Source organism: Hippopotamus amphibius, chromosome 5 (genome assembly GCF_030028045.1).
Source record: "Hippopotamus amphibius kiboko isolate mHipAmp2 chromosome 5, mHipAmp2.hap2, whole genome shotgun sequence".
In the NCBI taxonomy this organism is placed as follows: domain Eukaryota; kingdom Metazoa; phylum Chordata; class Mammalia; order Artiodactyla; family Hippopotamidae; genus Hippopotamus; species Hippopotamus amphibius.
This window is the reverse complement of record NC_080190.1, coordinates 50,469,896-50,494,855: the sequence shown is the minus strand read 5'-3', so window position 1 is coordinate 50,494,855 and position 24,960 is coordinate 50,469,896. Positions and strand designations below refer to the sequence as shown.

The 24,960-nt window shown below is 47.0% G+C and overlaps 1 protein-coding gene across 2 annotated transcripts in view; it reads right to left on the bottom strand.

Moving 5' to 3' along the window:
* The window catches only part of ARHGAP22 (Rho GTPase activating protein 22), a 179,357-nt gene that overhangs the window by 116,913 nt on the left and 37,484 nt on the right, over nucleotides 1-24,960 (bottom strand). For both annotated transcript variants that reach the window (XM_057734871.1, XM_057734873.1), the window contains exon 2: nucleotides 8,956-9,155. In XM_057734871.1, the coding sequence (XP_057590854.1) occupies nucleotides 8,956-9,155 (200 nt within the window). The remainder of the gene's footprint in view (nucleotides 1-8,955; nucleotides 9,156-24,960) is intronic.

Here is a 24,960-nt window from a genome sequence, read left to right as displayed (position 1 = left end):
GCACTTAGGATTGTGCTTGGTTCATATGCATGTAAGTGTTAGCTTTTCATTTAGATTTAAACCCATGAAGTAAGGCAGAGGCAAGATCAGGGCCATGCTGCGTGCCACTGGTCTTCTCTTGATTGATTGAGCTGGATGACTGCTAAACCTTCACTGGGTACAATTCCACCCAGGGGAGAAGGCCACCACCAGGGTATTTCTGATACATTTAATCTTACCCTCAGAATAGCCCTATACAGTAGCTGTGGTTATTCTCATCTCACAAAGAGAAAACTGAGGCTCAGAGTGGGAAATAGCTTCTCTGGGTACTAGCTAGTAAGCAGTGAAACCAAAATCCAGGAATCTGTCATTCTCTGTCATGTGGGATTCTGTCAAACGACTTGCTAAGGTCCAGACACTGGATGTCCATGACAGTCGGGATATCCACTGACATGGACTCCTAATTGGAAAAGTCAGCGAAGGGTTGCTCTCAGGAAGCCTCACTCACAGGTTCAGGTGATCCCCGCCTCCAGGATCTGTCACCTGCTTTTCACATTTCATTTTAGAAGCCTTCTTGGAGGACTTAGATCCCATTCTAAGAATTACAGGAAGCTTGTCTCTGAGTGTTTAGGCAGCATTGACACCACCACCGCTGCCAGCTGCCATCTGTCCAACCCTCAGGACCGCCCAGAACATCACACCAAATGTGGGAGCAAGAGGGGCTTCAATGATCTGCCCAAATCTAAAAGTTGTAGGGGGCATAAAGGCAATTTGAACCCAGGTTCTCTGATTCCAAATATTATTTTCCTTCCATAGTATGCAAGCTTCCATCCCACCCTTCTGTGCATCACTTTCTCCACCTATACCATGGAAATGAACTCTATCTGCCTTTGTAAGTTTGCTGTGAGGCTCAATGGAAATTAGGAATGTTTATTTAAAAAGGATTTATTGAGCTTCTACTAGGTGTCAGGCACTGTTCTGGACAATGAGGGTACAGGGTAAACAAGACAAACAAAATCCCAACCTTGACGAGCTCACATACTCATAGGGGAAGGCAGTCCAATAAGCTTCTTGTCACCTATCGAGCACTTTACAAAAACAATGAACGATTTTCCCACCAAGGATCTAACACAGGCTGGATCAGTGTTCACTCATTCAATCAATTTATTTATTTCTTCATTCATTCACTCATTCATTAATTCAATTATTCATGTAAGCATCAAATATTACTGCATATCAATTACATTTCAGGCACTAAGTTGGGTGGTGGGAAAAAGATAAGTCATAAGACAGACTGAGGACCTGCCGGAATGAAGTTTACAGTCTAGACTGGAGAAGACATGACACCAAGGAAGTGACGTAAATTAACAGTAGCTATGTCAACAACAGCAACAATAACAACAACAATAATAATAATGACCTCTAGGCTGGTCTGAGTAACAGTTTACAGCTAATGAAGGATGCTCAGTTAGTGGTTGCTCAGTCAACTCCAGCTGAGTTGAATTTATAAGGTCTACACGTGAAACAGCATCTGATGCATGGGTTGCTCTGTGGCTTGCTGTGAGCATGGACTGGCTCAGACCAGCCGGACGGCATCTAAATTAAGGCCGCAGATAGAGCAGAGATAAGGGCCCTGGTGGGTAGAGTCTTACCAGCCAAAGTTGTGAGGTGCCACGGGCAGACATTGAGCAAAGACTTCAGGCGCTAGGGTAACACACCCACTAATCTAGGCCTGATGCCGGCCCCCAAATGCCCTCATGTGGAACGTGGAAATAACCCAGGCACCTTCCTCAGGAGACAGGACCCAAGGAGCCAGCTCATGACAGCACTGTTTTTGTCTTTGACCTGCAAGGTTGGTAAACAAAGGCTGGAGGAATGTGGTGATTGGTGGCCTGCTGAAACATTCCCTGTGACCTTCAAGCTCTGGGGTCAGATGGCCTCTCTTTCCTCCCCTGAGGCTTCCTCTTTCTTAAAGACTGCTGGTTGCTGATTGGCCTATATTAACGTTCACTCCTAGAAGTGCATCTGCTTTCCCATCCATCTTGTCTCTCCTCCTCCCAATTCCAAGCTTTTACTCTAAATTAAATCAAACTTTAAATCAATCTTCTCTCCCACTCCCATTACTTACGCTCCTGGAAAACAAAACAAAACAAAACCCAGCCTTCTCTCAAAGTGATTTTTAAATTGCCTCTGCTAGAACCTACAGCTGCATCGGCCGCGTGGGCAGAGATTTGAGGCTCTGCCACCCAGGGATGCAGGCGTCACCTCCCACGCTTTGTCCCCTGCTGCTTCCAAGGCTCCCCAGCCCCTTGTTCCAGCACCTGGAGGTTTTCTAGGCCACACTGTGTGTTAGGACAATAGCCCCGTGTGGATGGCCTTTCTGTCTGCAGCCTGGTGCCCTGTCAATCCCTGCCTGTGCTGTTGTGGATGACTTTCTTCTCAGAGCGCCAAAGAGTCTGAGCCCCCAAACCTCACAGCCCCCCAGTGCTGCCAGGACCCAGCTTCTGAGGGTGGCACCCGAGCCCTCCACATCTAGCTTCTGGTACCACGTGCGCAGTTTGGGTTCCTGATGACATGATGAGCTTCGCATTTCTGCCTCAGAGACCCTGGACTCCGCCTTGGGCATGAGCTGCCCGACACCCCCTGCCCCCACACACAAAGTTCATTTTAAACACAATTTCTGAGCACCTCCAATGTGCCAGGGCCAGCTCTGCAGAGACTGGCTGGGCTCAGCGGCTCTGTCTGGAAGAGGGAGCCCTTCGTCTGACCCCTAGTCTGCCCCCCTTTCTGGTTACCTGAAGAGAACTCTCTAGGGCTGTGTCCCTGTTGCATCCCTTTTCTGGTTTTAGTTTTTCTTTTCTTGTTTAACTTAAAACATTTTAAAATATGGGCTTAAATAAATATAGTCTCACTGTGAGAAATGAAAATACAATCACCCCTCAGTACTGGCAGGGAAGGATTCCTATACCGCATCCCCATGAAGTTACCCAAATCCTTGGATTCTCAAGTCCCTTGTATAAAATGTGTAGTATTTGCATTATAACCTAAGCACACCCTCCCACATACTTTAAAGCATCTCTAGATTACTTATAATACCTAATACAATGTCAATGCTATGTAAAATAGTTGCTGGTGCACAGCAAATTCAAGTATTGCTTTTTGGAATTTCTGGAAATTTTTTTTCTCTGGATAGTTTTAATCCCTGTTGAATTCATGGCTGTGGAACCCACAGATATGATGGGCCAACTGTAATACAGATAAATCTCCAGTTTTTTGATCATCACCTCATTTTCCTTTTCTTCCTCGAAGCCTTACCCTGCAGCTTTGATTTGTAGTAGTCATATTCTGAAAATTCCAAAACTAAATTATTTTAGTTTTATTTCACTTTTTTTTTTTAGTGACAGTTATATCTAAACATAGTTTAGAGAATCAAATACTTCTATAAGGCTTGTTATAAGGCAGCAATTTCTTCCTCTTCTACCATTGCCCAAATCTTAGTCACCACTTTCAGCTTTCAGTTGAGGTTTTTTTTCTTATGTTTATTTCTAAATAATATGCTTATATTACTATGACTTGATTTAAACATTTTAGGCATTATCTATGGAATTTCCAGCATGGAAGTTTGAGATTTTGCTTTATTTAACCCCCACCCCCATTCCTGCAGCCCCTCTCCATGTGACTTCCTGAACCTCCACAGTAACTTTGGTTATATCAGTCAGCATCCACTGTCTATACTCCCATTCTAGGATATTTGATTTAATTTAGTATTTTTTCTAAGGATGCCTTTTGTTTCTCTTTCTAGAGCTCCTTCTCAGACACTTAGCTGTCTCTCCTCTTTTCCCCTCTGTGCTTCTCTCCAGGAAACTGTGTCAAGTTTTTCATCCAACCTTTTATGTGAGTTTTTGTTTCTGCTATTTTATTTCTGAATTTTGGGAGCTGGTTTGTGCTCTGACTGTCCATTTTAATAGTCTCTCTCTGAGGATGTTAAAGACAGTTTTATATACACGTTTTCTCCTCCCTGCACAATTTTTATTGCCTCCGAGTTGCTTTTTTTCCCCTTTCCTGTGTTTGTGTTTGGACTTCATATGCAATTCTTTCCTTAAGTGTCTAGATGACCCAAAGTTCTTTACTCCTACTAGTTACAGTTCTCTAAGCAGCTGACTGGAAGTGGTCTGGGGGTGGGCGGGGAAAGTTTACAGAGACAGAGATCTGCCTGGCCTGTTTCATGGGGGACCCCTCCTGTCAGTATGTTTTGTGTTCATCTTCATGGCCTGTCAGATTCTCCAGTGAAAATTCTTCATTTCCTTTCTGAGGGCTATTCCTGACTGCTGGGATCTGGAAGCCAAATGTGGGATGAAGACTGGGAGGGCTGAGTAACTGGTATGCATGTCCACCTCCATCTAAGCCTCCTTGTCCAGTGTGGCCCTCACCCCTGCCCCCAGCGACAGGGCCAGCATCCTCAGTTTCCTTCCCCGTGTTACACCCCAGTGAGGGAGGGCAGTCACAGCTTTGCACCAGGTGGTTTGGGAGATTTGAGGCCTAATTGCTTTTTAAACTTGACTTTCAATCAGAACTCCTTTTTGGAGCTCTTCTTTTGCCCTCATTTCCAGATATAACTGATCCTGCCAATGTCTGAGTCTTTGCTGGAGGGTGAGGGGATCTGCAAACCAGACAGACTTTTGTGCTCTCTGTAGTGCTGGCGTGTAATTTAGCTCTCTCAGGTCTGCTGAATCAGCTACCCCCTGCCCACCTGCTGTCCAGCATCCAGAATGCGGCTGTTTCCCTCCTGCCCTCTCCATCTAGGTGTGTCCACACCTTCACAAGCACGCCTTTAGTGCTCTTTATTGGAATTCTGGGGTTTTTAACGCTGTCATCCTTGACTAGAAGTCTGAATTTAAGTTTTGATTTTCTTATTAACTTAGGAAGTGTTGTGAAGTGTGTGTGTGTGTTTTATTTCCACATGCATAGTTTCTCTCTCTCTTGCATACATGCCCATACTATCATTTTGTTCTTAATTTCTAAGTCTTTTTTTTCTTTTGCACTACCGTCAGTTAATGTCTCTAAAATTTCATTAAATATGGAGAATAATGAGAATTCTTTTTCTTTGTGTCCTTCAAAGCTATGTCATTAAGCATAAAAGTTCACAGCTGCTCTATCTTCTCAGTAGGTTGTTATTTATATTATAATGAAATGTTTCTCTTTGTTCCCTTTTGTTCCTATCACCTTGAATTCTATTCTATTTGATTTTGATGTTCCTAAATCTGTTTTCCTTTTGCTCGCATTTGCTGGCGTACCTTTTCCCCATTGTTTTGTTTTTCAACCTTTTTGTTTATTACTTTCTCTTTTTTAAGCCAGATTTCCACTTTCTGTCTTTTAAGAGACAGATGAATCTGACCTATTCACATTTATCATGACAATTGAAATGTTTGTTCCTATTCCTTGCTATTTTATTTACTTTTTTGTTTTCTATTTACCTTTTTCTTTTGTTTTTTCCCTCCCCTCCATTTTCTGCCCATTTGTTGAACTGATCACATTTAATTTGTTATATTTTTTTTCCATCTTATGCTTTGGAAGTTATATTTTCCATTTCTTTTCTATTCCATTTCTATTCAAAGCCAAGAAACCCATAGTGAAGGAGTGGGATAACTAGACTTAAAATGAATGCTCAAACAGTGGAAATGGACCAGGCTGATCAGTAAAGAATGTGGCAGGAGTTTTCATGGCGCAAGAAACATTTCGCAGAAGCTAAAACTATTTACGAGGAAAAAACCTGGAATCTTCTATTAGTAAAACTGTATGATCTGTCTGCTGGAAACTATTAGGGACATGTGTTGGGAAAAGCTGGAGGGACAGGGCCACACTTTCAGGTTCTGTTTTAGAGCACCTTTGCCTAGTCTTTCCATCTGAGCTTCCATCTGAGCCAATTCCTCTGCCATCTTGAATTTTCCCCATCTCTGTGCTCTGTGTCCTCTGCTGACCTTCCTGACAGTGAGAAGGGGAAAGGGGGAAGAGATTGGGCCTTGGAGAGAGAACAAGAATGTGGGCTGGGAGTGATCTTGATCACGTGTATGTGCTCTGCGCAGCATCAAAGGTAGCTGGACATCCCTCCTCTCTACAATTACATCTGCTGGACAGATGACAGGCCATCTGTTAGGAGGGAGCTCACTGCCTGGGCACTTCTGTCACTGTAAACAGTGAGCAGGGCCCATTTTTCCAGGAACCAGATATTGAGAATTAGTCCATTACATGCAGTTCATGCAATTAAACGGAAATCTGTGGGCTATTTTGCCAGCAGGCATGCAGGTTTGAGATCATACTGTAAAGATAAGTGAGTCAAATTTGACCAAGAGTCTCCTTGAGATTGGGAACCTGAGCAATGGGGCTGCCAGAGCAGTCAGGCTTTGTTGGGGAGGGGGATTATGGAAAAGAATAACCCCCCATGAGGGTCTGGCAGGGTCAGTGAGACCCGGAGAGGCCAAAAGAGGAGCCCTGGGCATGACACTGGCATCTGTTGGGAGGTGCTGGCTCCCTTCAGGGATCCAACGGCTCCCTGGTGATGACTGCCCTGGTTTAGCTCGGGTTGGGTCTCAGGGCTCCTCCTTTGCCCAGGCTGGTGACTGGGAATGTCAATGCTTCTACTCTATCAGCTGTTTCCACCAGAAGCCACTGATGTCTGGAGAAGGTGCCAGGAGAGGGAGAAGAATGTCCAGTCTGGGAGCTCTGGGGGATGGAGGTTCCTTCTGCAGCTGCAGTGATAGGCGAGGGCCACCTGAGGCTCACCGTGCGGAATATGTGGGGAAGCCTGGGGCAGGGGTCCACACGTAGCCTGGGTGACCTCAGTGTGTTACTTTAGTCCACTGCGTTCACCCAGCATCATGATGCATTTCTCCCAGGAGATGGTGCTGTGGGCTAGGCCAGAAGGGGGATGACAGTAGAGGCCACAGGCAGGGCTCTGGGCACTAGGGACTCTGGCAACTTTGGTCAGCATCATCAGAGTGACATTTCATCAACACGACAGCCAGGAAAGCCAAGATGCCGTTGAAGGGCCAAGGCTGGTCTTCAACACAAAACGCAGAGGCCAGAAGGAAAATGGTTGGGGGCAAGCCAGAGGTGTGATTCCCGATCTGAGGAGCAGCTGAGGAGCACGGGTGGGGAGGCAGGGAGCAAGGCAAAAGCAGGGCTGAGGAAGCATGAGGGCACCCAGACTTAAGTATCCCATGTGCTAGGATTTGTGCTCGGTTGCGTATATGGTCTACAATCTAATCCTTAGTGCATCTCTGAGAGGTGGGTAATGTCTCCATTTTAGTGATGACGAAACTGAAAGTAAAAAAAAAATTAAGTGACTTATTCCAAGTTATTCAGCCAGCATGCTTGACCTAATTCAGATCAAATTCAAAGTTCCTGTTTGTTCCACTCCACCTCTCTGGGAGTTGTTTTCCTTCCTTATAAAGCCTGGGAGGCTGGACAGATCAGAGTTCCCTAAACTGTAGCTTAGATCCACTTTCATGATTTTTGTCATCCCCTCCTCTCGTCTCTACTGCTATTGGTGTAAAGGTTTTCCTTAAGCACTTGTTTGTGTGTGTGCGTTAAAATGTACATAACATGTAATTTGCCATTTTAATGACTTTTAAGTGTATAGTTCAGTACCATTAAGTATACTCACATTGCTGTGCAATACTTTTCGTTTTTAACTTAGATATATTTTAGAAAGGAAAACATGCTATGACTCTCACGAACGGAAACCAGTATGACTTTCCATAAACAGAATTAACCACTAGAATAAATACAGTGAAGACAGAAGGTTATTAACTTGCAGCTGGTGACCACTGCCACTGAGGTCTCTGAGATGAGGCTTGCTCCTCCACCCCCAGAGCCCCGTGTTTTTAAGGGAGGATCCCAAGTATTGGAGAAGTGTTAAACATAGGACAATTCCTTTTTCATACTCAGGAAATTGGGAAGAGGAGTGACAGGGTCATTGTCTCACTGTGATGTCGACATGATCCCGTGCTGGGCCCAGGTACCTCCTTCCACCTCGCCCATCACAGAGCCCCCTCCCCACCCCCCAGGCCCCAGAGGACACCATAGGAACTGCTGCGTGTGCACAGGCTATACCCCCCCAAAGCTCTGTGACCCCTGACTCCAAACAAGGGGATCTCCCTTTTCTTTCCGACTTGGATCAATGACTTAGGAGCAAACTTTGGAAGTAGTCCTTCAAGTTCCCTTCCCCATTTTCCCCAAGAGAAGCGAGGGTAGCTCCCAGATGTCCTTTCTCTGTCTGAATCCTATAACAAGGGTTAGTTTGCCCAAGCTCCACAAGCCCAGCCACCTTGACTGGCAACACACAGAGCACTTGGTTATGATGTCTGCATGAGACAGCTGTGACCAGGACACACCATGGTAGACGAGGCCACTGGTTTCTCTGAGTGAGTGAACTTAGTGCAACTGGGTGGAAAGGCAGACATGTTAAGCGCCTGAGGTGGAGCTTACAGTGCTGGTGGAAAACAGAAGCCACCGCTGAGAGGCAGAGGCCTCTGATGCAGGGTTCACAGGGAGCCAGATTTCCGTATGATGCTAGATTTGTCCGGGTGCCTGCTTCCCTGCATAACGGAAGGAACAGAATGTGTGCACCTGTGTCCACCTTAGAAGTACTAAGAGGCTGAAAAGGACATGAGGAAGAGTTGTTTTCTTAAGCCGTGGAGGGATTTTCTCTATCAACATTACAAGGAAACATTTCCATTACTGAAGCTGTGGATGTGTCGCAGTAAAACAAGGTGTGATACCAGGAACCTGGTGGCTGAGGATAAAGTTCACTTTGGAAATCCCAGTGGAGTCGGGGCTTGGTGCTTGAAGGGTGGAGGTGCTGACAGCAGGGTTTCTCTCTGCCTTCTCCCCTCTCCTGGACATAGGTAACCATGCCCCCCCTGCCCCCAGAGCCCCGCTGTGGTGCCCGCTGGACACAGGATGCACCCTTCTCACCTGGGGCTTGGTCTCGTCCTTGTCCTTGTAGTAGAAGAGCTGATCCCCACGCAGCACGAACCAGCGCTGCTGCCAGTTCTTCATGATGCTCCTCTGCTTCTTCAGCCAGCCCGACTTCAGCACAGGGCCCAGCCTGCGGGGACAGGGCGGCCGCCCAGGGCTCCGGCTCTGTTCCCCCATCACCAGGCTTTTGGAGCGGGCTGAAAGCCAAGCACACACGCAGTGAGCACGAGGGATGGCAGGCCAGTGGTCAGTCATTTCCCCACCCTGGCATTCTAGCTGCCTGGTGACCAGTGTATGGGAGCTTTGGCCAGCAGGGCGTGATCATGCTTGGCCTACCCCTCCCTTGGGTTCAGAGGGGCATGGGCGGGAGCCCCACGACACCGCAGCCCAAGGTCATTCACCTGGGGGAGTGCACAGCCTGCCTGCTTGGTTAGTTTCTTCTGGGTCTCTGGGATCCAAGATTCTGCATTTCCCCAGGTTTATTCATCCATCCATGCCTCCATCCAGCCAGCCAGCTTTCCATTTGTTCAATGACTCATTCATTCATTCAACATCGATTTATTCAGTACCTACTATGTGCCAGTCACTCTTACAGGTGCTAGGGAAAAAGCAGTGGAATATGAAACATGAGCATCTGGGTCCTGCTGGAGCTCACATTCTAGCAGGTTCCTGTCACTCAGGCCCTGAGGGAGCTGACCCCAGCAGCCTCCCTCCCTGGTTGCGGCGTGGCACCCCTCCTCTGGAGGCATCAGATCCAAGCACCATTGCTCAGAAGCCCCACCCCCACCCCCCAGGTAAACCATCCTGCTGCTTCCCTGGGATCATCCTGGCAGCTGGGCCTGGACAGCAGGGCCTCTGCTGCAGTTGCTTCCTGTGACTTGCTGATGGTTCCCTGGCAGAGCAAAGGGGCTGTGCCTCCTATCTCAGGGCCACCGAGTGCCTGTGAGCACTCCTGCCCTGCAGACACCATGAGCAGCGCTCTGCCAGGGGGGGTACTGCCCTCCACAGTGACAGAGTATTTGCCCCTCCCATGCTTCCCCGTCCCCTCCCCCCCACTCTCCCCTCTGTCCTGGGTGAAGCTCCTCTCCTCTCTCTGGCCAGGATCAAGGACACTGCTGCAGTGGTAACTAGCAGGGCCATCCCGGCCTTTGGAGGAACAACTCTGAGTCCAAACGTAATCACACTTGTAATTCTTAGATCACAGATCCTCACTTGTGATTGGAACGCATGGTCCCTGAAACCCACAGTTGTTGCATTGTGTGTGTGTGTGAGCTCCTCTTGTTACACTAGTGTCAGCAGTTCCCTAAGCCTGGCCTACTTCTGCCCATGCTGTCCCACTAACCTGGACCTTTCTTCCACCCCTTTCCTACTCACCCCCTGGCTTTGGCTGCATGGTGAGCTCCTATTCATCCTTCAAGGTCCAACTCCACAGGATGTTCCTTCTGATCTCTTCTAGATAGTCACTCCCTCCCCTACCAGATCATGTAGTCCATGGCTGGTAACAATCTGTGTGGTTGCCTTTCTGCCCGTATAGACCGAGGGGTAGGGATGGCAGGACATGATGTTTTATCTAGTTCTGCACGTGTGGCTCTCATCACCATGCCAGGCAGGAAATGGATGTGAGACATGGGCTACTTCAAACATCGTGGGCTACTTCAGCTTACTCTTTTTTTTTTTTTTTTTTTTTTTTACAGACTCAACTATCCTTGGCAGAACTGGGGCTCCGATGCAGGAGAGGAGAGGTCAGCTCCTGCTCCCCTCAGTTCACCAGGGAGGCGCTTCCTGCAGCTGCTACTTAGGCTGCCAAGCCAGCCCGGGTTATCCCCCAGCCGATCAATAACACAGATATTACTTATAAGGCCCATAGAGCATCTTGAAAGGAAAATAATCATTGTTATGATTTATTAATAACCATTGTTCCTGTCTTCAGCATTTCCTTGAATCAAGCCATTCAGTTCTATAAACATCTAAGCCAAGGTTTCAAGTCAAACAGCCCTGACATTCTAAGGCTCCAGAACTGAGGGGAGTTTCTGGAGTTTCTGGTCCAGGGCAGGCCCGTGACCTGGGGAGGAGGAGGGTGCTTTTCGTCCTCCTCAAAGTTGGGCTCTTCGGCTCACAAGCACAACCATTCGTTCACGCGTTCATCCATCCACCCCTTCCAAGTCTTCAGAGCTCCTCCAGGTATGGAGCAGAACCCCCAGTTGTTTGTGTTCCCCCAGAACCCCCAGGCTGGCAGGGGAAATAAGTCACAAAGAACAATTACATGGAGATGAAAGAGCCACAGGCCACGTGGACAGGCAAAGGGTGCAGACACTTAAATGAAGGTGCATCTTTCTGCTGTACGCATCTGCAGAACCACCTAGAGGAGGAGCACCTGGGCTGAGCCTTGGAGGGTGACCACAATTCAATATTTGGGGCCACTTCAGGGGAGGGTGGGGCTTCAATTCAGGAGGAAAGAACAGGTGGCATTTGCTACCTCTTGCTTCAGATCAGCATGTGGTGCCAGGTTGATGCTTTCACCTACCTGAGAGGTGGACCACTCTCCCAGACTCTCCTTCCTCAACCCCCAGTCCCTTCCAACCCCTTGCATTTGGAGATTTTTGTCCTCTCCTGAAACTGTTCTGATCAAATCCTATAGTCTGGTTTGGATTCTTAGCCTCTGAGATGCTTTGATGCTCAGGCACTGTGGATGACCCTCTTCCTGAAGCTCTTCCTTTTTCCTGCCCTGCAGAGCCCAACTGCCTGGTACACCCATGTCTCTTACCAGCTGCCCTGCCTGTTCTGGCCTCAGTTCCTCCTGTTTTCCCCAAAAGTCCTGCTGTTGCCCAGGCCTGCCCCAGCTGCCCTCCATTCCATAATGAGTCCATGCCTTTATTTCTGCCCAGATCTTTATCTGGAAATTCAGGCTCACATTAAACCATCTGGGGGACACTTCCATAGGGATGGTTCATGATCGCCTGTGCCCATGTTCAAATTCAATGCCTACTGCCTACTCACATCTCCCAAACCTGCTCCCCATCCCCCTCCTCACCAAGGGCTCATGACTAGGATCAACCAGTTTCGACAGCTTGAAGTTGTTTTGACAAACCCCTCCCCCTCAAGTCCCATAGCCAGTTAGTGTCCAAATTCTGAAGATTCTCTCTTTGCACTCTTCTTTCTTTTCATTTCTTCTTTATTGAATCAATTCAAATTTCTTATCATCCCTCACCTGGATGCCTTCTTCTTGCCCCCTGCCCTCTGCAGGAGTCTCCAAAAGAGACTAAACACGGATAGAATTATTTTACTCCTTTCCTGAGCAGTAGCCATAGTATTCATCAATTATGTGCAGAGTAAAATCCAACCCCCAGCCTGGCACTCACGATCCTTTCATGGGTCCTTGCAAGGACCCAAAGGTTCATTCATTATTATAGAAGGACAAAGGGCTATGCAGGAAGCATCAGGGTGCAGGGTCAGCTGCGATTTTTTTTTTTTTTTTTGGCTGCACTGTGTGGCTTGCAGGATCCTAGTTCCCTGACCAGGGACTGAACCTAGGCCACAGCAGTGAGAGTGCCGAATCCTAACCACTGGACGGCCAAGGAACTCCCATGCCCTTTTCTTATCAAGGAAGAGGAAATCTTTTGTTTCTGAGTTGAAGAAATTAAAGAAGTGAATGTACAGAAGAGGAACTACAAATAGCCAATAAAGATGTGTAGAGACGCTGGATTTCAATAGTAATCAGGGGGAAGTGCAACTTATAGCTATTATATGATGCAGCACTGTGCACCCCTTAGGCAGGTAAATTTTTAAAATTCAGTAATATCATGTGTTGTGAGTAACTGTAAGCTACTTTATAGAGGGCAGTTAGGCTATATTTATTAAAAGTGAAAAAATGCCCACTCTATAACCTAGCAAATACCATTTCTTACCTCTCTCCTACAGAGAGAACCACAAGTGCCTAGGTAGTCACACACAAGGATGCCCTTGGAGAGCTCTGAGTGATCCCTAAAAATGGAAAAACCCAAATGCCCAACAACAGGAAAATAACCAAATAAACTGTGCTGTATTCACATTATAAGATGCATGGCAGAAGCTAAAAAGAATGAGATGAATGTATACGAGCGAACACGGTTTAGCTCTCCCCTTTAACAAACACCTCAGAAGAGATGTCTTCACTCTTTCCAATTCCTCTCCTATTCTCTTTTTTTATTGTAGTAAAATACACCTAACACAAAGCTTGCCATTTTAACTACTTTTAAGTGTACAGCTCACTGTGGCTTTAAGTACATTCACATGGCTGTGTAACCATCACCACTTCCGTCTCCAGAATCTTTTCATCATCCCTAACTGCTTCCTGTTCTCTTTTGAACCTGCCCAGTCAGTCTTCCCCTACCTCTGTGCCACCAAAACTGCTCTTATCAAGACCACCCATGTCCCTCACATTGCTTAATCCAAGGTCAAGTCAGCCCATCCATTCCTTCCCCTTACACCACTTGACCCCAGTTGTTCCTTCCCATCTCCATGACCATTTCTACCCTTCGTTTCCAAGACCTCTACCTCTGCCTCTCCCCTTCTTCACTGGCTACCACTCTCAGTCTCCTCATCATCCCCACCTCTTAGAGTCCGGTGCCGGGGGCTAGTCCTTGGACTCCATTTCTGTCCACACTCACTGTCTCGGTGATCTCCTTCCATCTCATGGATTTAAACACCATCAATGTGTGGAAGGCACCTGTGCAGAGCTCAACCCTGAACCCCAGACCCAGGCGTCCATCAGACTATCCACCTCCATCATCTCATGGCAAACCTCAGCTTGGGTCTTTCCCCACCCCCAAACCGACTCCTCTCATGGGTTCCCCCATCTCAGTCAGTGGAAACACTATCAGGCTTGCCTATTCCCAGCCACCATCATTTCTCACTTGAATTACTGCTACAGCCTCTTCTCCTGTCTGCCATCTGCCATCTCTCCACTGTGATTTCTTAACAGGGCAGCCAGAGAGAGTTTTTAAAGATGGGATTTAGATCATATTACTTCCCTATGAAAACCCTGAAGGACTCCCCCTCTCGCTCAGAGTAAAAGTAGGAGCCATAACTACAGCCTACAAGGGTTCTCAGGACCTGGCCATGAGGCCTCTTGAACCTCTTTGTGCTTCCCTGCCTTTGGTCACACAGACCTCTGCTGTTCCTTACATAGGCCAGCCATGCACCGGCTGCCTGGCTCTGCACCTGTCAACCCTGATCATGCAGGGCTTCCTCTCAGCCCCTTCGTTCTTTATTCAAATGGCATTTTCTCAGTGAGGACCTACTGACCACCCTTAAGAAAATATGTCCCCAACCCTTCCATCTCCCCTTTCCTGCTTTAATATTTCTTAAGTTCTATTATAGTGGAGAACAGAACAACACACAAAATATAAAACTATATAAAAAGGGAGGAAAAACACAACCCCTTAAACAGAAGACATCACAAGGTATATTCAGTGGGTACATGCATTTGCATAGAAAGAACATGTCACACCTGTAACGGCGATTGTGGGGTCATGAATGGGAGGATGGGGCTGTAGTACCGTGGTTTTATACAGGAAGGAATGCATGTGTTGCTTATATAAATTAAAATAAAACTGTAAAAGAGAGAGCTCTCTTGAAATGGAGCTGGATCCCCTTAGGAGATCTAAAATAGCAGCTAAAATATCACGAGTTCGATAAATGTTTATGCGTATTTATGTTCAATAAGCACCGAGCTAGGCTGTGGACCACAACATGAAAAGATGCCTAGCCTCTGCCTATTCTGAGCTTCCAGGCTGAACAGATGATGCTTCATGGAAGCATGGCCCAGGCCCACCTGTGGACCTACTATGGGATCAGGTCAGGGGCCCCCTCTCTGTAGGTGAGCCCCTCCACTGGGCCTGGGTCTACTCCAGCCTGTCTGCTCCACCCCATCTCACATAAGGAGGGGCTCAGCAAGGGTGTGTGGGTCATTCACTCCCCCAGTGTTTCAATGAGAGTACCTGGCAGCTGCTGCATCTTGGAAATGGCTGAGAGCACATTAAAAGATACCTCACACAGTGGATCATGTCAGAGCCCTGCCCAAATTCCCTTGATTCCTTTTTCCTGTCTTTATGCCTCCTTACTTCCAACAGCTTACCCCGGGTGATTTCTCAGGGCTGCTGGCCCATTTTAAAGTCTGTCCTTGGGTTATTGGAGTCATTCTGAGCAGGCACTTGGAGAACTGGAAGTGCCCAGGAATTTACATCCCTCCCTGACCCCCCAGCCCTTGGCCAAAGACTCTTGGTATGGGAGCTTGAAAGCCCTGCGGCCTTGTTTCTAGTTGGACATCACTTGGAGGGATAAAGAAGTGCAATTCACATTCAAAATCCCTCTGGGGCTCAGGCTGAGACCCCTCCTTTATTGGCTTTGCACCCCAGCTTGGCTCTCCCCTTCCCGGTGCTGCTCCCCCAGCCCCTCTCTGGTGTCCCTTGGGAGCACCTGTTTAAGAAGTTACTGCAGACAATCCTCATCTCAGGGTCTATTTAGGAGATCCACACCAAGCACACCTGAACGTTTTCAGGGCCTTTTGACTAGGCTGTGGCAGCTTTGGCATCAGTGCCCTGTTTTTCCATCTGCAGCTCTGTTAGTGCAGCCCCGAGAGCGTGGAGGAGTGGCTGCACTTGAACTAAAACACAATTGATTTATAAAAGTCAATGGGATTTTAAAGCCAGGCTGGGGAAAGAGCAAGATGGCTCTCAGAGCTGAATTGATTTAAAGGGTAAGTATTGAGGCCGAAAGATTGATGGAGAAGAGAGAGGTGAGGTAATGGAAGGGGCACTCTGGAGGGGGCTGGACGAGACGGTTTCATAAAGTTAATGCAATCTGCAGCCAAGGGCAAGGGGGCCTTGCCGGGTTCCTGTGCTGTCCTGGGAGCACTGCAGGAGCCTCAGATAATTTATTACCGGATGGCTCCTGAGTGCCCCCTACCTTTTAAAATGTTTTAAACTTGTTACTTAGCTTCTTTCTGGGCTCCACTTAAGTCATCTGTTCTTTGCTAAGTCCCCCACCTGAGGGGTCTAGAGAACCAGCCAGGCCCTCCTGATGGGTCGCACTTCGGGCCCGGAAGGGGAAGGACAGGGGGAAACCTACCGCCCAATAAATAAAATGTATTAACTCTAATATAACTCTGAGAGGGTCTAGAAAGTTTGAATTTTTTTCCATAATGATTATTTTAATGCTTTAAAAACATCAATATAAAAGATCACATTCTTAAAAGAGCCAATTTTGTTGGCTCTTCCTGGGTCTGCCTCCTGACTCAGCTGGTGCTGGTCTTCAGCAAGGGGGTGCAGGAGGCAGAGCGACCCTCAAACCGCTTGGCCTGTGCTTCCACGCAGTGCGCACCCCCAGCTTCAGCTGGAGCTGGTGTTGATCTACCCATCCGTGAAGCTTAAGGGGCCTCCTGAGCGTCTCCTGTGTGCGAGCCGCTGGGGTGTGGAAACGAAAGGCACGTGCCTGCCCTGGCACGTGTAAAGGGGGAACAGAAACACCCAAATACAAGAGTTTGTTATCACGGCATGTATAAAGGGAAATGAGAGTGTGAAGGCAGCAGCAAGAAGGCTGGGAGGCCAGACGTGAGGCTGAAGGTGGATGAAAGAATGGAGTGAGCCATTAGAGGGGATCAGGTTATGCTACCCCCAAATATGCTACTTTGGCATATTGATTATTTTGAGCTGAAGGCAACTGAGAAAGAGCACACAGGAGGCGCTCCTTAACCTCCTCCTTTCTGCCTAAAGGCAGAGCATAAATTTCCCTTTATGAACGTAAAGGTGCCTTGCCACTCCCATACCAGGAAGAGAATGAGATTCTTATCATCAGAAGGTGACTTGAGTCCACATAATAAACCTTATTAAACAACCCTTACCTACCATATTTTTCCTAGTAATCGTCCCACAATTTACTACCCCTGGGTTTAGCTGCCTCTTTTCGATGAACCACCCCCTCACTTAAAACTATCTGTAAAATTATATGCCTTGTCTCCTATTAATCTTTTATCAGTTTAACTAGCAGGCCTCAGGCGCAGAACTTCAGAGGGTAAAGGAAAAGTTTTTCCTCCCCAACACTATGGAAGTCTTGTGGGGAGAAAGGGTGTGCCCAGAGGAGGGAACAGGAAGACATGCAGGATGAGGGAGCATGGGTTTAAACCCAGGAAGTCTGTCTCCCAGGCTCTTAACCTTGATTCTCACGGGACCCATGTCCCTGCCCTAGAATAGACCAAACCTTACCCCTTCCCACCAAGACTAAGGAAAAACCCCTTTCTTTGAGAAAAACAAGTCTGATGGACCTCCTCTAACTTCTATCCACAGACTGGCCCTCCAACCATCATCTCATGGCGGGGTCCCTTTGGCTGCATCCACTTTAAAGAGGCTGCGCTTTAGCCATCATCAACGTGGGTACGAAGTGAGGAAGATGAGAAGGGCTCTGTGAGCCTGTGTGTAGGCAGGTCTCCAGCTTCACTTGCCACTCATAACACACACCCCACTCTTTCCAGGTCAGTGACTGGTCCCCACAAAGGCCATTTTGTGCCAGACCCCTGCACCACTGTGCCTCCCCGCCGGATGAGCCCTGACACTCTTGAAGTGTTGGTGCAGCTGTTTCCTACTGTGTGAAGGCTCCTCTACATGTTCCCAAAGCAGGGGCTTGACTGCCCTCTGTTACGCTGTCCCTGTAGATGGCACACAGCTCTGGCTGGACACGTGCCTCTCCGCGCTGTGTTGATCTGTGAGCTTCTCATGGCCAGAGAGGATGCCCTCCTCATGCTTGATTCCTAGGATGTAGCACAGAGCCTCTCAATAAATCCTTGCTGAATGAATGAGTGGACATGAGGCAGCAATCCTCAAGTCCAAAGAACATGGAAAAGATTAGATCCAAGAGACCTTGTGCCTCTACAGACGATCTTCTTGGTCTGAAAAAATCTGCCAGCAAAATTTCTCCTGTCCGTGGCCTGTTTCCACATGATGAAAGGTTAAAGGGCACGAGATCACTGACTCCACTCCTGTAATCAGAGAAGCAGCAAGTAGGCGCAGGAAACACAGAACGTCATTCTCTACTTTTCCTAGCTCGGTGGTGGGAGGGGAGAGGCCAGCTGAGGTCATGGAAGGGGCACAGGATTTGGAGGCTCTTCAGCTGCTTGGAGTCCCAGGTTTCCACACCAAACGGGAGCAAAATACAGATCGTATCCACTGCCTAGACCATGGTGAGGAAGAAGTGAAGGACACTTTGAAAGCGCTGTGTGGACAGAGAAGTGGCGAGTAGATGAATGGTGGTTAGTACTGTTTCTCGTTGCTGCAGGCTGAGGCCTTGGGAGGCCTCTCTCCCCTCTTCCGTACCTTGTCCAGGAGCAGCTGGCCCTAAATTTGGTGCCTCTACTCCTGTTCCGATTAGCAAGCCATTCACCAGGAGCTTGGAGTCGGTTGAGTCAATGTAATTCGATATTGATTACAAATTTCATTTCTGCCTGCCTACGGGCCATTAGCTTAGATCAATGCATTCTCCACCCTTGGTTAAGTAATCATGGAGGCTGTTAATGATTTCAGCAGTCAGGGCAGGTCCCTGGCTGTCTTGGTGGGGGAGCCCAAGGCAGCCTAGGGGGAGCCCCAGGCCTAACCCAGCTCAGGTCTGTCTTACAAATAAATCATTTATTCCCACCTGCAAACACAAAGGTCATGGCCAGGTCTTCCGTCCTCGGGGTCCAGAAGTCCAACCTAGAGCTTCCATAGCCCAGCATCTGGCAGTGCCTTATATCCTGAGTGTCTAAGAGTGCTTAGTTATGTACTCTGAGCATCTTAGTTTCCCCATCGGCTGGTATCTGGGAGGAGAGGCAGCAGGAGGGAGGAGGCTTGGGTTCACAGTGTATCTCTCCAGGACACAAACCGCCACTTTCACCTCCTAGCAAGAGGGCCTCGGCCGCAGCAGATGGACTGGTAGTCTAGGGGCTGGGGGGACAGTGTGCAGAAGCAGGGGAGCCTGGCTGGCAGTGGCTGAGTGGTCTCAGTAGATGTGCTCTGACAACGGTCTTGCTGTCCCCTCACGCCCTCTGCAGATGGCAGATAGGAAACACCATCACTCCCACAGCGTTTACTGAACACTGGCTTTCTCCCTGCCCTCAGGGTCACTCTCTGCAGACCCACTGCCCACTCTGCAGCCAGCATCACTGTCTAACGCTCTATCCAGACACATCACTTCCCTGTTGAAAGCCCTACCTGGATGTGGAAAGGGTCTATTCCCCCTGCCTCATCACCTTGTCCCCTCACTGCCTTCCTGCATAGCAGCCACGCCCAGCGGCTCACAGTGTGCCAAGCACGTACGCCTCTGGGTCTTGAAGACTTTCTTCCCCCAGGACAACTTTCCTCTCCTGTTACCCAGATAGGGCTTGGTGTGTAAATAACTAAATGCACAGTGGTGTTCTAGAGCTCTCAGGTTTTGAATTCCATCTCTGCCACTCCTGGCTGGGTGCCCTTCCTGGGCTGGCAAGTTCTTTAATCACTCTAAGACTCCATTTCCTCATCTGGAAAATGGGCAACCATGCTCTCTTTCTCAGAGGGCATCTTTTGAAGATTAAAGGAGATCATACAAATAAAGGTGCAATAGGACATCAAAATGGAAGCCTCAACAGGGCACCAAGAGACAGGAGATGTGACACTCTAAACTGAGAGCCAGACCAGGAAGCATGCTTTCCCAGTTTGAAGCCCTGGAATGGATGTGGAAATATTGAACTGGTCTTATATTTTGCAAATGAGTGACGGTAGGGCATTTCATTATCCAGGTGTGCCCAGAGTTCTCACAGGGCCTTAGCAGGCAAGGACAGGGGAAGGCTGGCCCCCCAGGATGGTGGAGGGCACAAATACAGTTGCTTCATGAGTTGTGCTTGCTGTATAGCATGGTTACATAAGTCCAATTGAAAAGAGCTACAGTTATTATGAAATATATGGTCAGTACATGAATGATTAAACATGTGTCGGACTCCGAAGGCAGGCAGGGAAGCTACAGTATTTGAGCTGGCTCATGTATCAGAAATACGCTGAGTTGAAATAAAGTACTAGCCAAAGCTGGGATTCCTCAGCATTACCAGGTGGATGGGGCCAGGTCTGCTTGAGCCCACCGAACACCTCTGCACCAGGGCCAGCATGGCTGGCAGCCCCTAGTGAGGACACCTCCACAAGGTGCCCACCTTCCTCGTCCATCTAATCCTGACTCCCTCCTCTTTCCCACTAGCCTGCTATTCAGTCAGCCTGCCTTCAGCTAAACAAATCTGAGAAGGGCCAGGACCGAGGGGTGGTATGACCCCAACTCTGGTTTCTGCCCCTGCACCTGGTGTGAATACCTGCTCAGGAAACAGGTGCTTCTGAGGGCTCACACATCCTCACATCATAGGGGCTTAAGCTGCCCTGTGACATTGGTGCAGCCTCCACTAGCCTCTGGACAGGCCTATATTTGTGGAGGGAGGCTTCTTGGACATCTGAGTCCTGCATTCAAGCTGCTTCTGGTCTTATTAGTGGTACAGCGATTTTGAGCATTTGACTTAAATTATCCTGCCTGTTTCTGCCTTTGTCTCCCAGGGTTGGTATTAGGATTAGGATGGGAGGCTTGTCTGTAAATGGAATGTCCAGCACATACCTGGCACATCCTAGACACTCAACAGATATTTTCTCACTTTCCTCCCTTCCCTAAAGAAGAAAGTGGAAGGACTATCCATGGCCTTTAATGTGTTATTAATGAGAGAGTCATACCTTACTATTCCATTTATATGAAATTGAAGAATAGGAAAAACCCCTCTCTGGTGACAGAAACCAGAGGAGTGTCGGTCGGTCTGGTTGGGAGGAGTGACTGGGAAGAGACAGGAGGGAAACTTCTGGGGTTAAAGGAAAAGCTCTACATCTTGATCTGGGTGGCTGTCATTGAGCTGCACACTTATCCTGTGTGCCTTTTACTGTATGTAATTATGCCTCAGTTTAAAAAATGAGAAAAAGTATTAAAAATGTACAATGAACATCCTGGAATAAACAGAACTAAAAACAAGAATAAACAGGATAAAAAAAATCAGGCTGCAATGTGTTTTGAGGTCACTGTTGTTCAAAGATCCCCCGACTGGGAATTTTTATATCCTTTAATCAGGTCCTTGGGACTTGTCCTAGACATTTTGCTTATTTGAGGGCCTCTGCAGTTTTGTTTCAGTTCTGATCAGCCTTCTGGAAAGGAGAGATAGAAGAGAGCTCAGTCCTCTGTGTGGGGTAGAAGGGCTAGCCAGTGGTGGAGGACATCCAGGCTTGGCCACTGGAGGAAGGTATCAGCTCTGGGCGGTGGTGCCAGTGCCTGGTCTAGGATGAAGAGATCACTAGGTGAGTCTCCCTTGGCCCTCTGTTTCCACCGCAGGCTCCAATGAGGCCTCCAGTCTCTGATCACGCTCTGGCCCAGACCCTGGTTCCACTCTCCAGGCGCTGTTCTCATTTACCGCCTCCTTGGCATACTTCACTAACCCCTCTGCTGGCCCTTGATCTTCTCTTTGAATCTCAGGCGAGCAGATGCCGTATCACCTAATTAGCTTACCGTCCCTTTGCTGTCTCACTCTCAGGGCCCTGGAGGTGGTCTGTCTTAGGGAGCCCTCGGAGCACCTGACAAGCCCGGGCAGGGGCAGCATGGGGTGACCACGGGCATATTCTGGAAGGCCACACTATTCAGAACCAAGCACTCAGAGGAGGCCTGTGAATCCCATGGTCTCCCCTTAAGAGCAGAAAATTCCCTCTGAACAATCCTCCAGTGCGAACTGGTGTAAGGGCAGGTGATTTCTAGGTTATCACTCCCTGACCACACCTCACACAGCCCTACGAGCTTTAGGGTAAGACCGGGCAGACTCCCGCTTTCCCACCCCCTCCTTCCCCACCCCCAGAGGAGGCCACTTCCGTTGGCTCCTTTGGTATTTACCTCCACATTTCTAAACGGTATTTATTTATTGCCATTTCTTTCTTTCATTTTTTCTTGATTCCCTTCATCCAGTTAATTAACACATCCATCAACTCACATATTTATCTTTTTTGTCTGTGTGCGAGAACATTTAAGTTCTACTCTCTTAGCAAATTTGAATTATACAATACAGGGTTATCAACTATAGATCACCATGTTATACGTTAGATCCTCAGACCTTATGCATCTTATAATTGAAAGTTTGCACCCTTTTACCAATTTCTCCCTATTTCCCCCACCTCCCAGCCCCAGCGACCACTTTTCTAGTCTTTGTTTCTGTAAATTTGCCTTTTTTGTTTTTATTGTTAGAGTCTACATATAAGTAATACCATACAGTATTTGTCTTTCTCTTTGTGGTTTAATTCACTTAGCATAATGTCCTCAAGATCCATCCATGTTGTTGCAAATGGCAGGATTTCCTTCTTCCTTATGGCTGGATAATGTGTGTGTGTGTGTGTGTGTGTGTGTGTTCATATATAAAACATTTTCTTTATCCATTCATCAGTTAATTGACACAGATTGTTTCCATGCCTTGGCTATTGCAGATAATGCTGCAATAAACAAGGGAGTACAGATACTTCTTGAGATCCTGTTTTCACTTCTTTTATTATAGATACATACCCAGAGGTGGAACTGCTAGATCATAAGGTAATTCTATTTTAATTTTTTGAGGAACCTCCATACCGTTTTTTAAAGCGACTGTGCCGATTTACATTCAGTGTACAAGGGCTCTCTTTTCTCCACATCCTTGTTAATATTTGCTATCTCTTTGTCTTTTTAATGGTAGCCATTCTAACAGTTGTGAGATGATATCTCCATGTGGTTTTGATTTGCATTTCCCTGATGATTAGTGATGTTAGCACCTTTTCATGTACCTACTGGTCATTTACATATCTTCTTTGCAAATATGTCTATTCAGTTCTTCTGCCCACTTTTTAAACTGATGCTTTTTTTTTTTGCTATTGAATTGTGAGTTCTTTGTATATTTTAGATATTAACCTCTTATTGGATATATGATTTAGAGATATTTTCTACCATTCTGCATGTTTCTTTTTCATTTTGTTGGTGATTTCCTTTGCTATGCAGAAGCTTTTTAGTTTGATGTAGTCCCATTTGTTTATTTTTGCTTTTGTTTCCTTTGCTTTTTGTGTCTAATCCAAAAAATGATCACCACCACTAATGTTAAGGAGATTACTCTATATGTTTTCTTCTAGGAGTGGCTTCAGGTCTTATGCTCAAGTCTTTAGTCCATTTTGAGTTGATTTTTGTGTATGGTGAAAGATAGGGGTCCAGTTTCATTCTTTTACTTGAGGCTGTCCAGTTTTGCCAAAACCATTTATTGAAGAGACTGTCCTTTCCATATATTATCCATTGTATTGAATATATTGCTGGCTCCTCTTTTGTAAATTAATTGACCACATATGAATGGGTTTATTTCTGGGCTCTCTATTTTACTCCATTGATTTATGCTCTGTTTTTATGCCAAATCACTTCTTGATTTTTTCCATTTTAAATATTAGCTATTGACTTGGAACTGTGGAAGATGAGGATTTTATTTATTTCACTCTCCTGCTCCTATCACACATAAGCACCCACTCCATCCTCCCAGTATAGTTATAATGTATTTCTAGTTTGATCAATATGCAGAATTTGCATTATTAGTACTATGTAATTGCTAGTCCCAGTTGAGCTATGTAGTACTATAATATTTCGTGCACCACTTTTTGTTTTCCCTAGAGTTCATAATTGCCTTGCCTTTTAATTTGCTTTGTGTTCTACTACATATCAATAATTCAACCTTAAATATTCCAACAGTTGTTCAAATCTAATTTCCATGTATTCATAGGCAGTGGGCACCTTCTTAAAAATCACACTGCATTTTATTACTCAAAGAATGTATAGCTCTCTTGGAGACATGCAGGGCCACCTGCAGTGGTGTTTGGATAGAATGAATCCCTGTGTTGGGTTAGGGAGAGGGCACAGGCTTCAGCACTGCATAGACATGAATATGAATTCCACCACCTGTTGGCAGGGTACCCACGATTCTCCTTCCACATCTGTTAAAATGGGAATAATGATGCCTCATCATAGAGTAGTCATGAGAATTAAAGAAGTACAATGGAAATGCCTGGAGCACGGAAGGCACACAATAAATGCTGGTTTGCTTTCTTGAGGGAAAATTAAGCAAAATAAGGTCCGTGAAAGTACTTCATCTCACTCGTAGGGCTTTCTCTCTCCCTCCCCAAAGTACTGACCAGGCTCTGCACATTCATCAGTGCTTCTAAGACACTGATACTCCTTTGAAGGAAGACAGCTCAAGCTGCTGGAGCTCTGTTCATCAGGCTAATGATTTCCTTTAAAAGAAGGAGCCTCCTTAATAGTGACATCAATTTTATTTTGAAATATTCTAAACCAAGGCAGAAACTAAAAGAAAATATTGATAGGTTGATGACATAAAAATAAAAAACTTACTTACATCTGGGGAAAAAAGCCCCTGATATAAAGGTAAAGGGCAAGCGGGACTTCCCTGGTGGCACAGTGGTCAAGAATCCACCTGCTAGTGCAGGGGACACAGGTTTGATCCCTGGTCCGGGAGGATCCCACATGCCACAGAGTAAGTAAGCCTGTGCATCACAACTACTCAGCCTGCGCTCTAGAGCCTGCAAGTCACAACTAATGAGCCCACGAGGCGCAACTACTGAAGCCCACACGCCTAGAGCCCGTGCTCCACAACAAGAGAAGCCACTGCAATGAGAAGCCCACGCATCGCAACTAGGGAAAGCCCATATGCAGCAATGAAGACCCACCACAGCCAATAAGTATATATATATACATATATAAAAGTAAAGGGCGAGCAACAAACTGGGAAAATATTTGCAGCATACAAATCAATCAAGGGAGGGCTGACTTTCCTAAGGACCTGAGCCAGCTGGGTCCAGAGACAGCGTTTCAGCCTCCCAGGCCAATGCTCTCTCCACTATGAATTCAGTCATTCACTCATTCACTCAACATACAGGTACTGAGTGA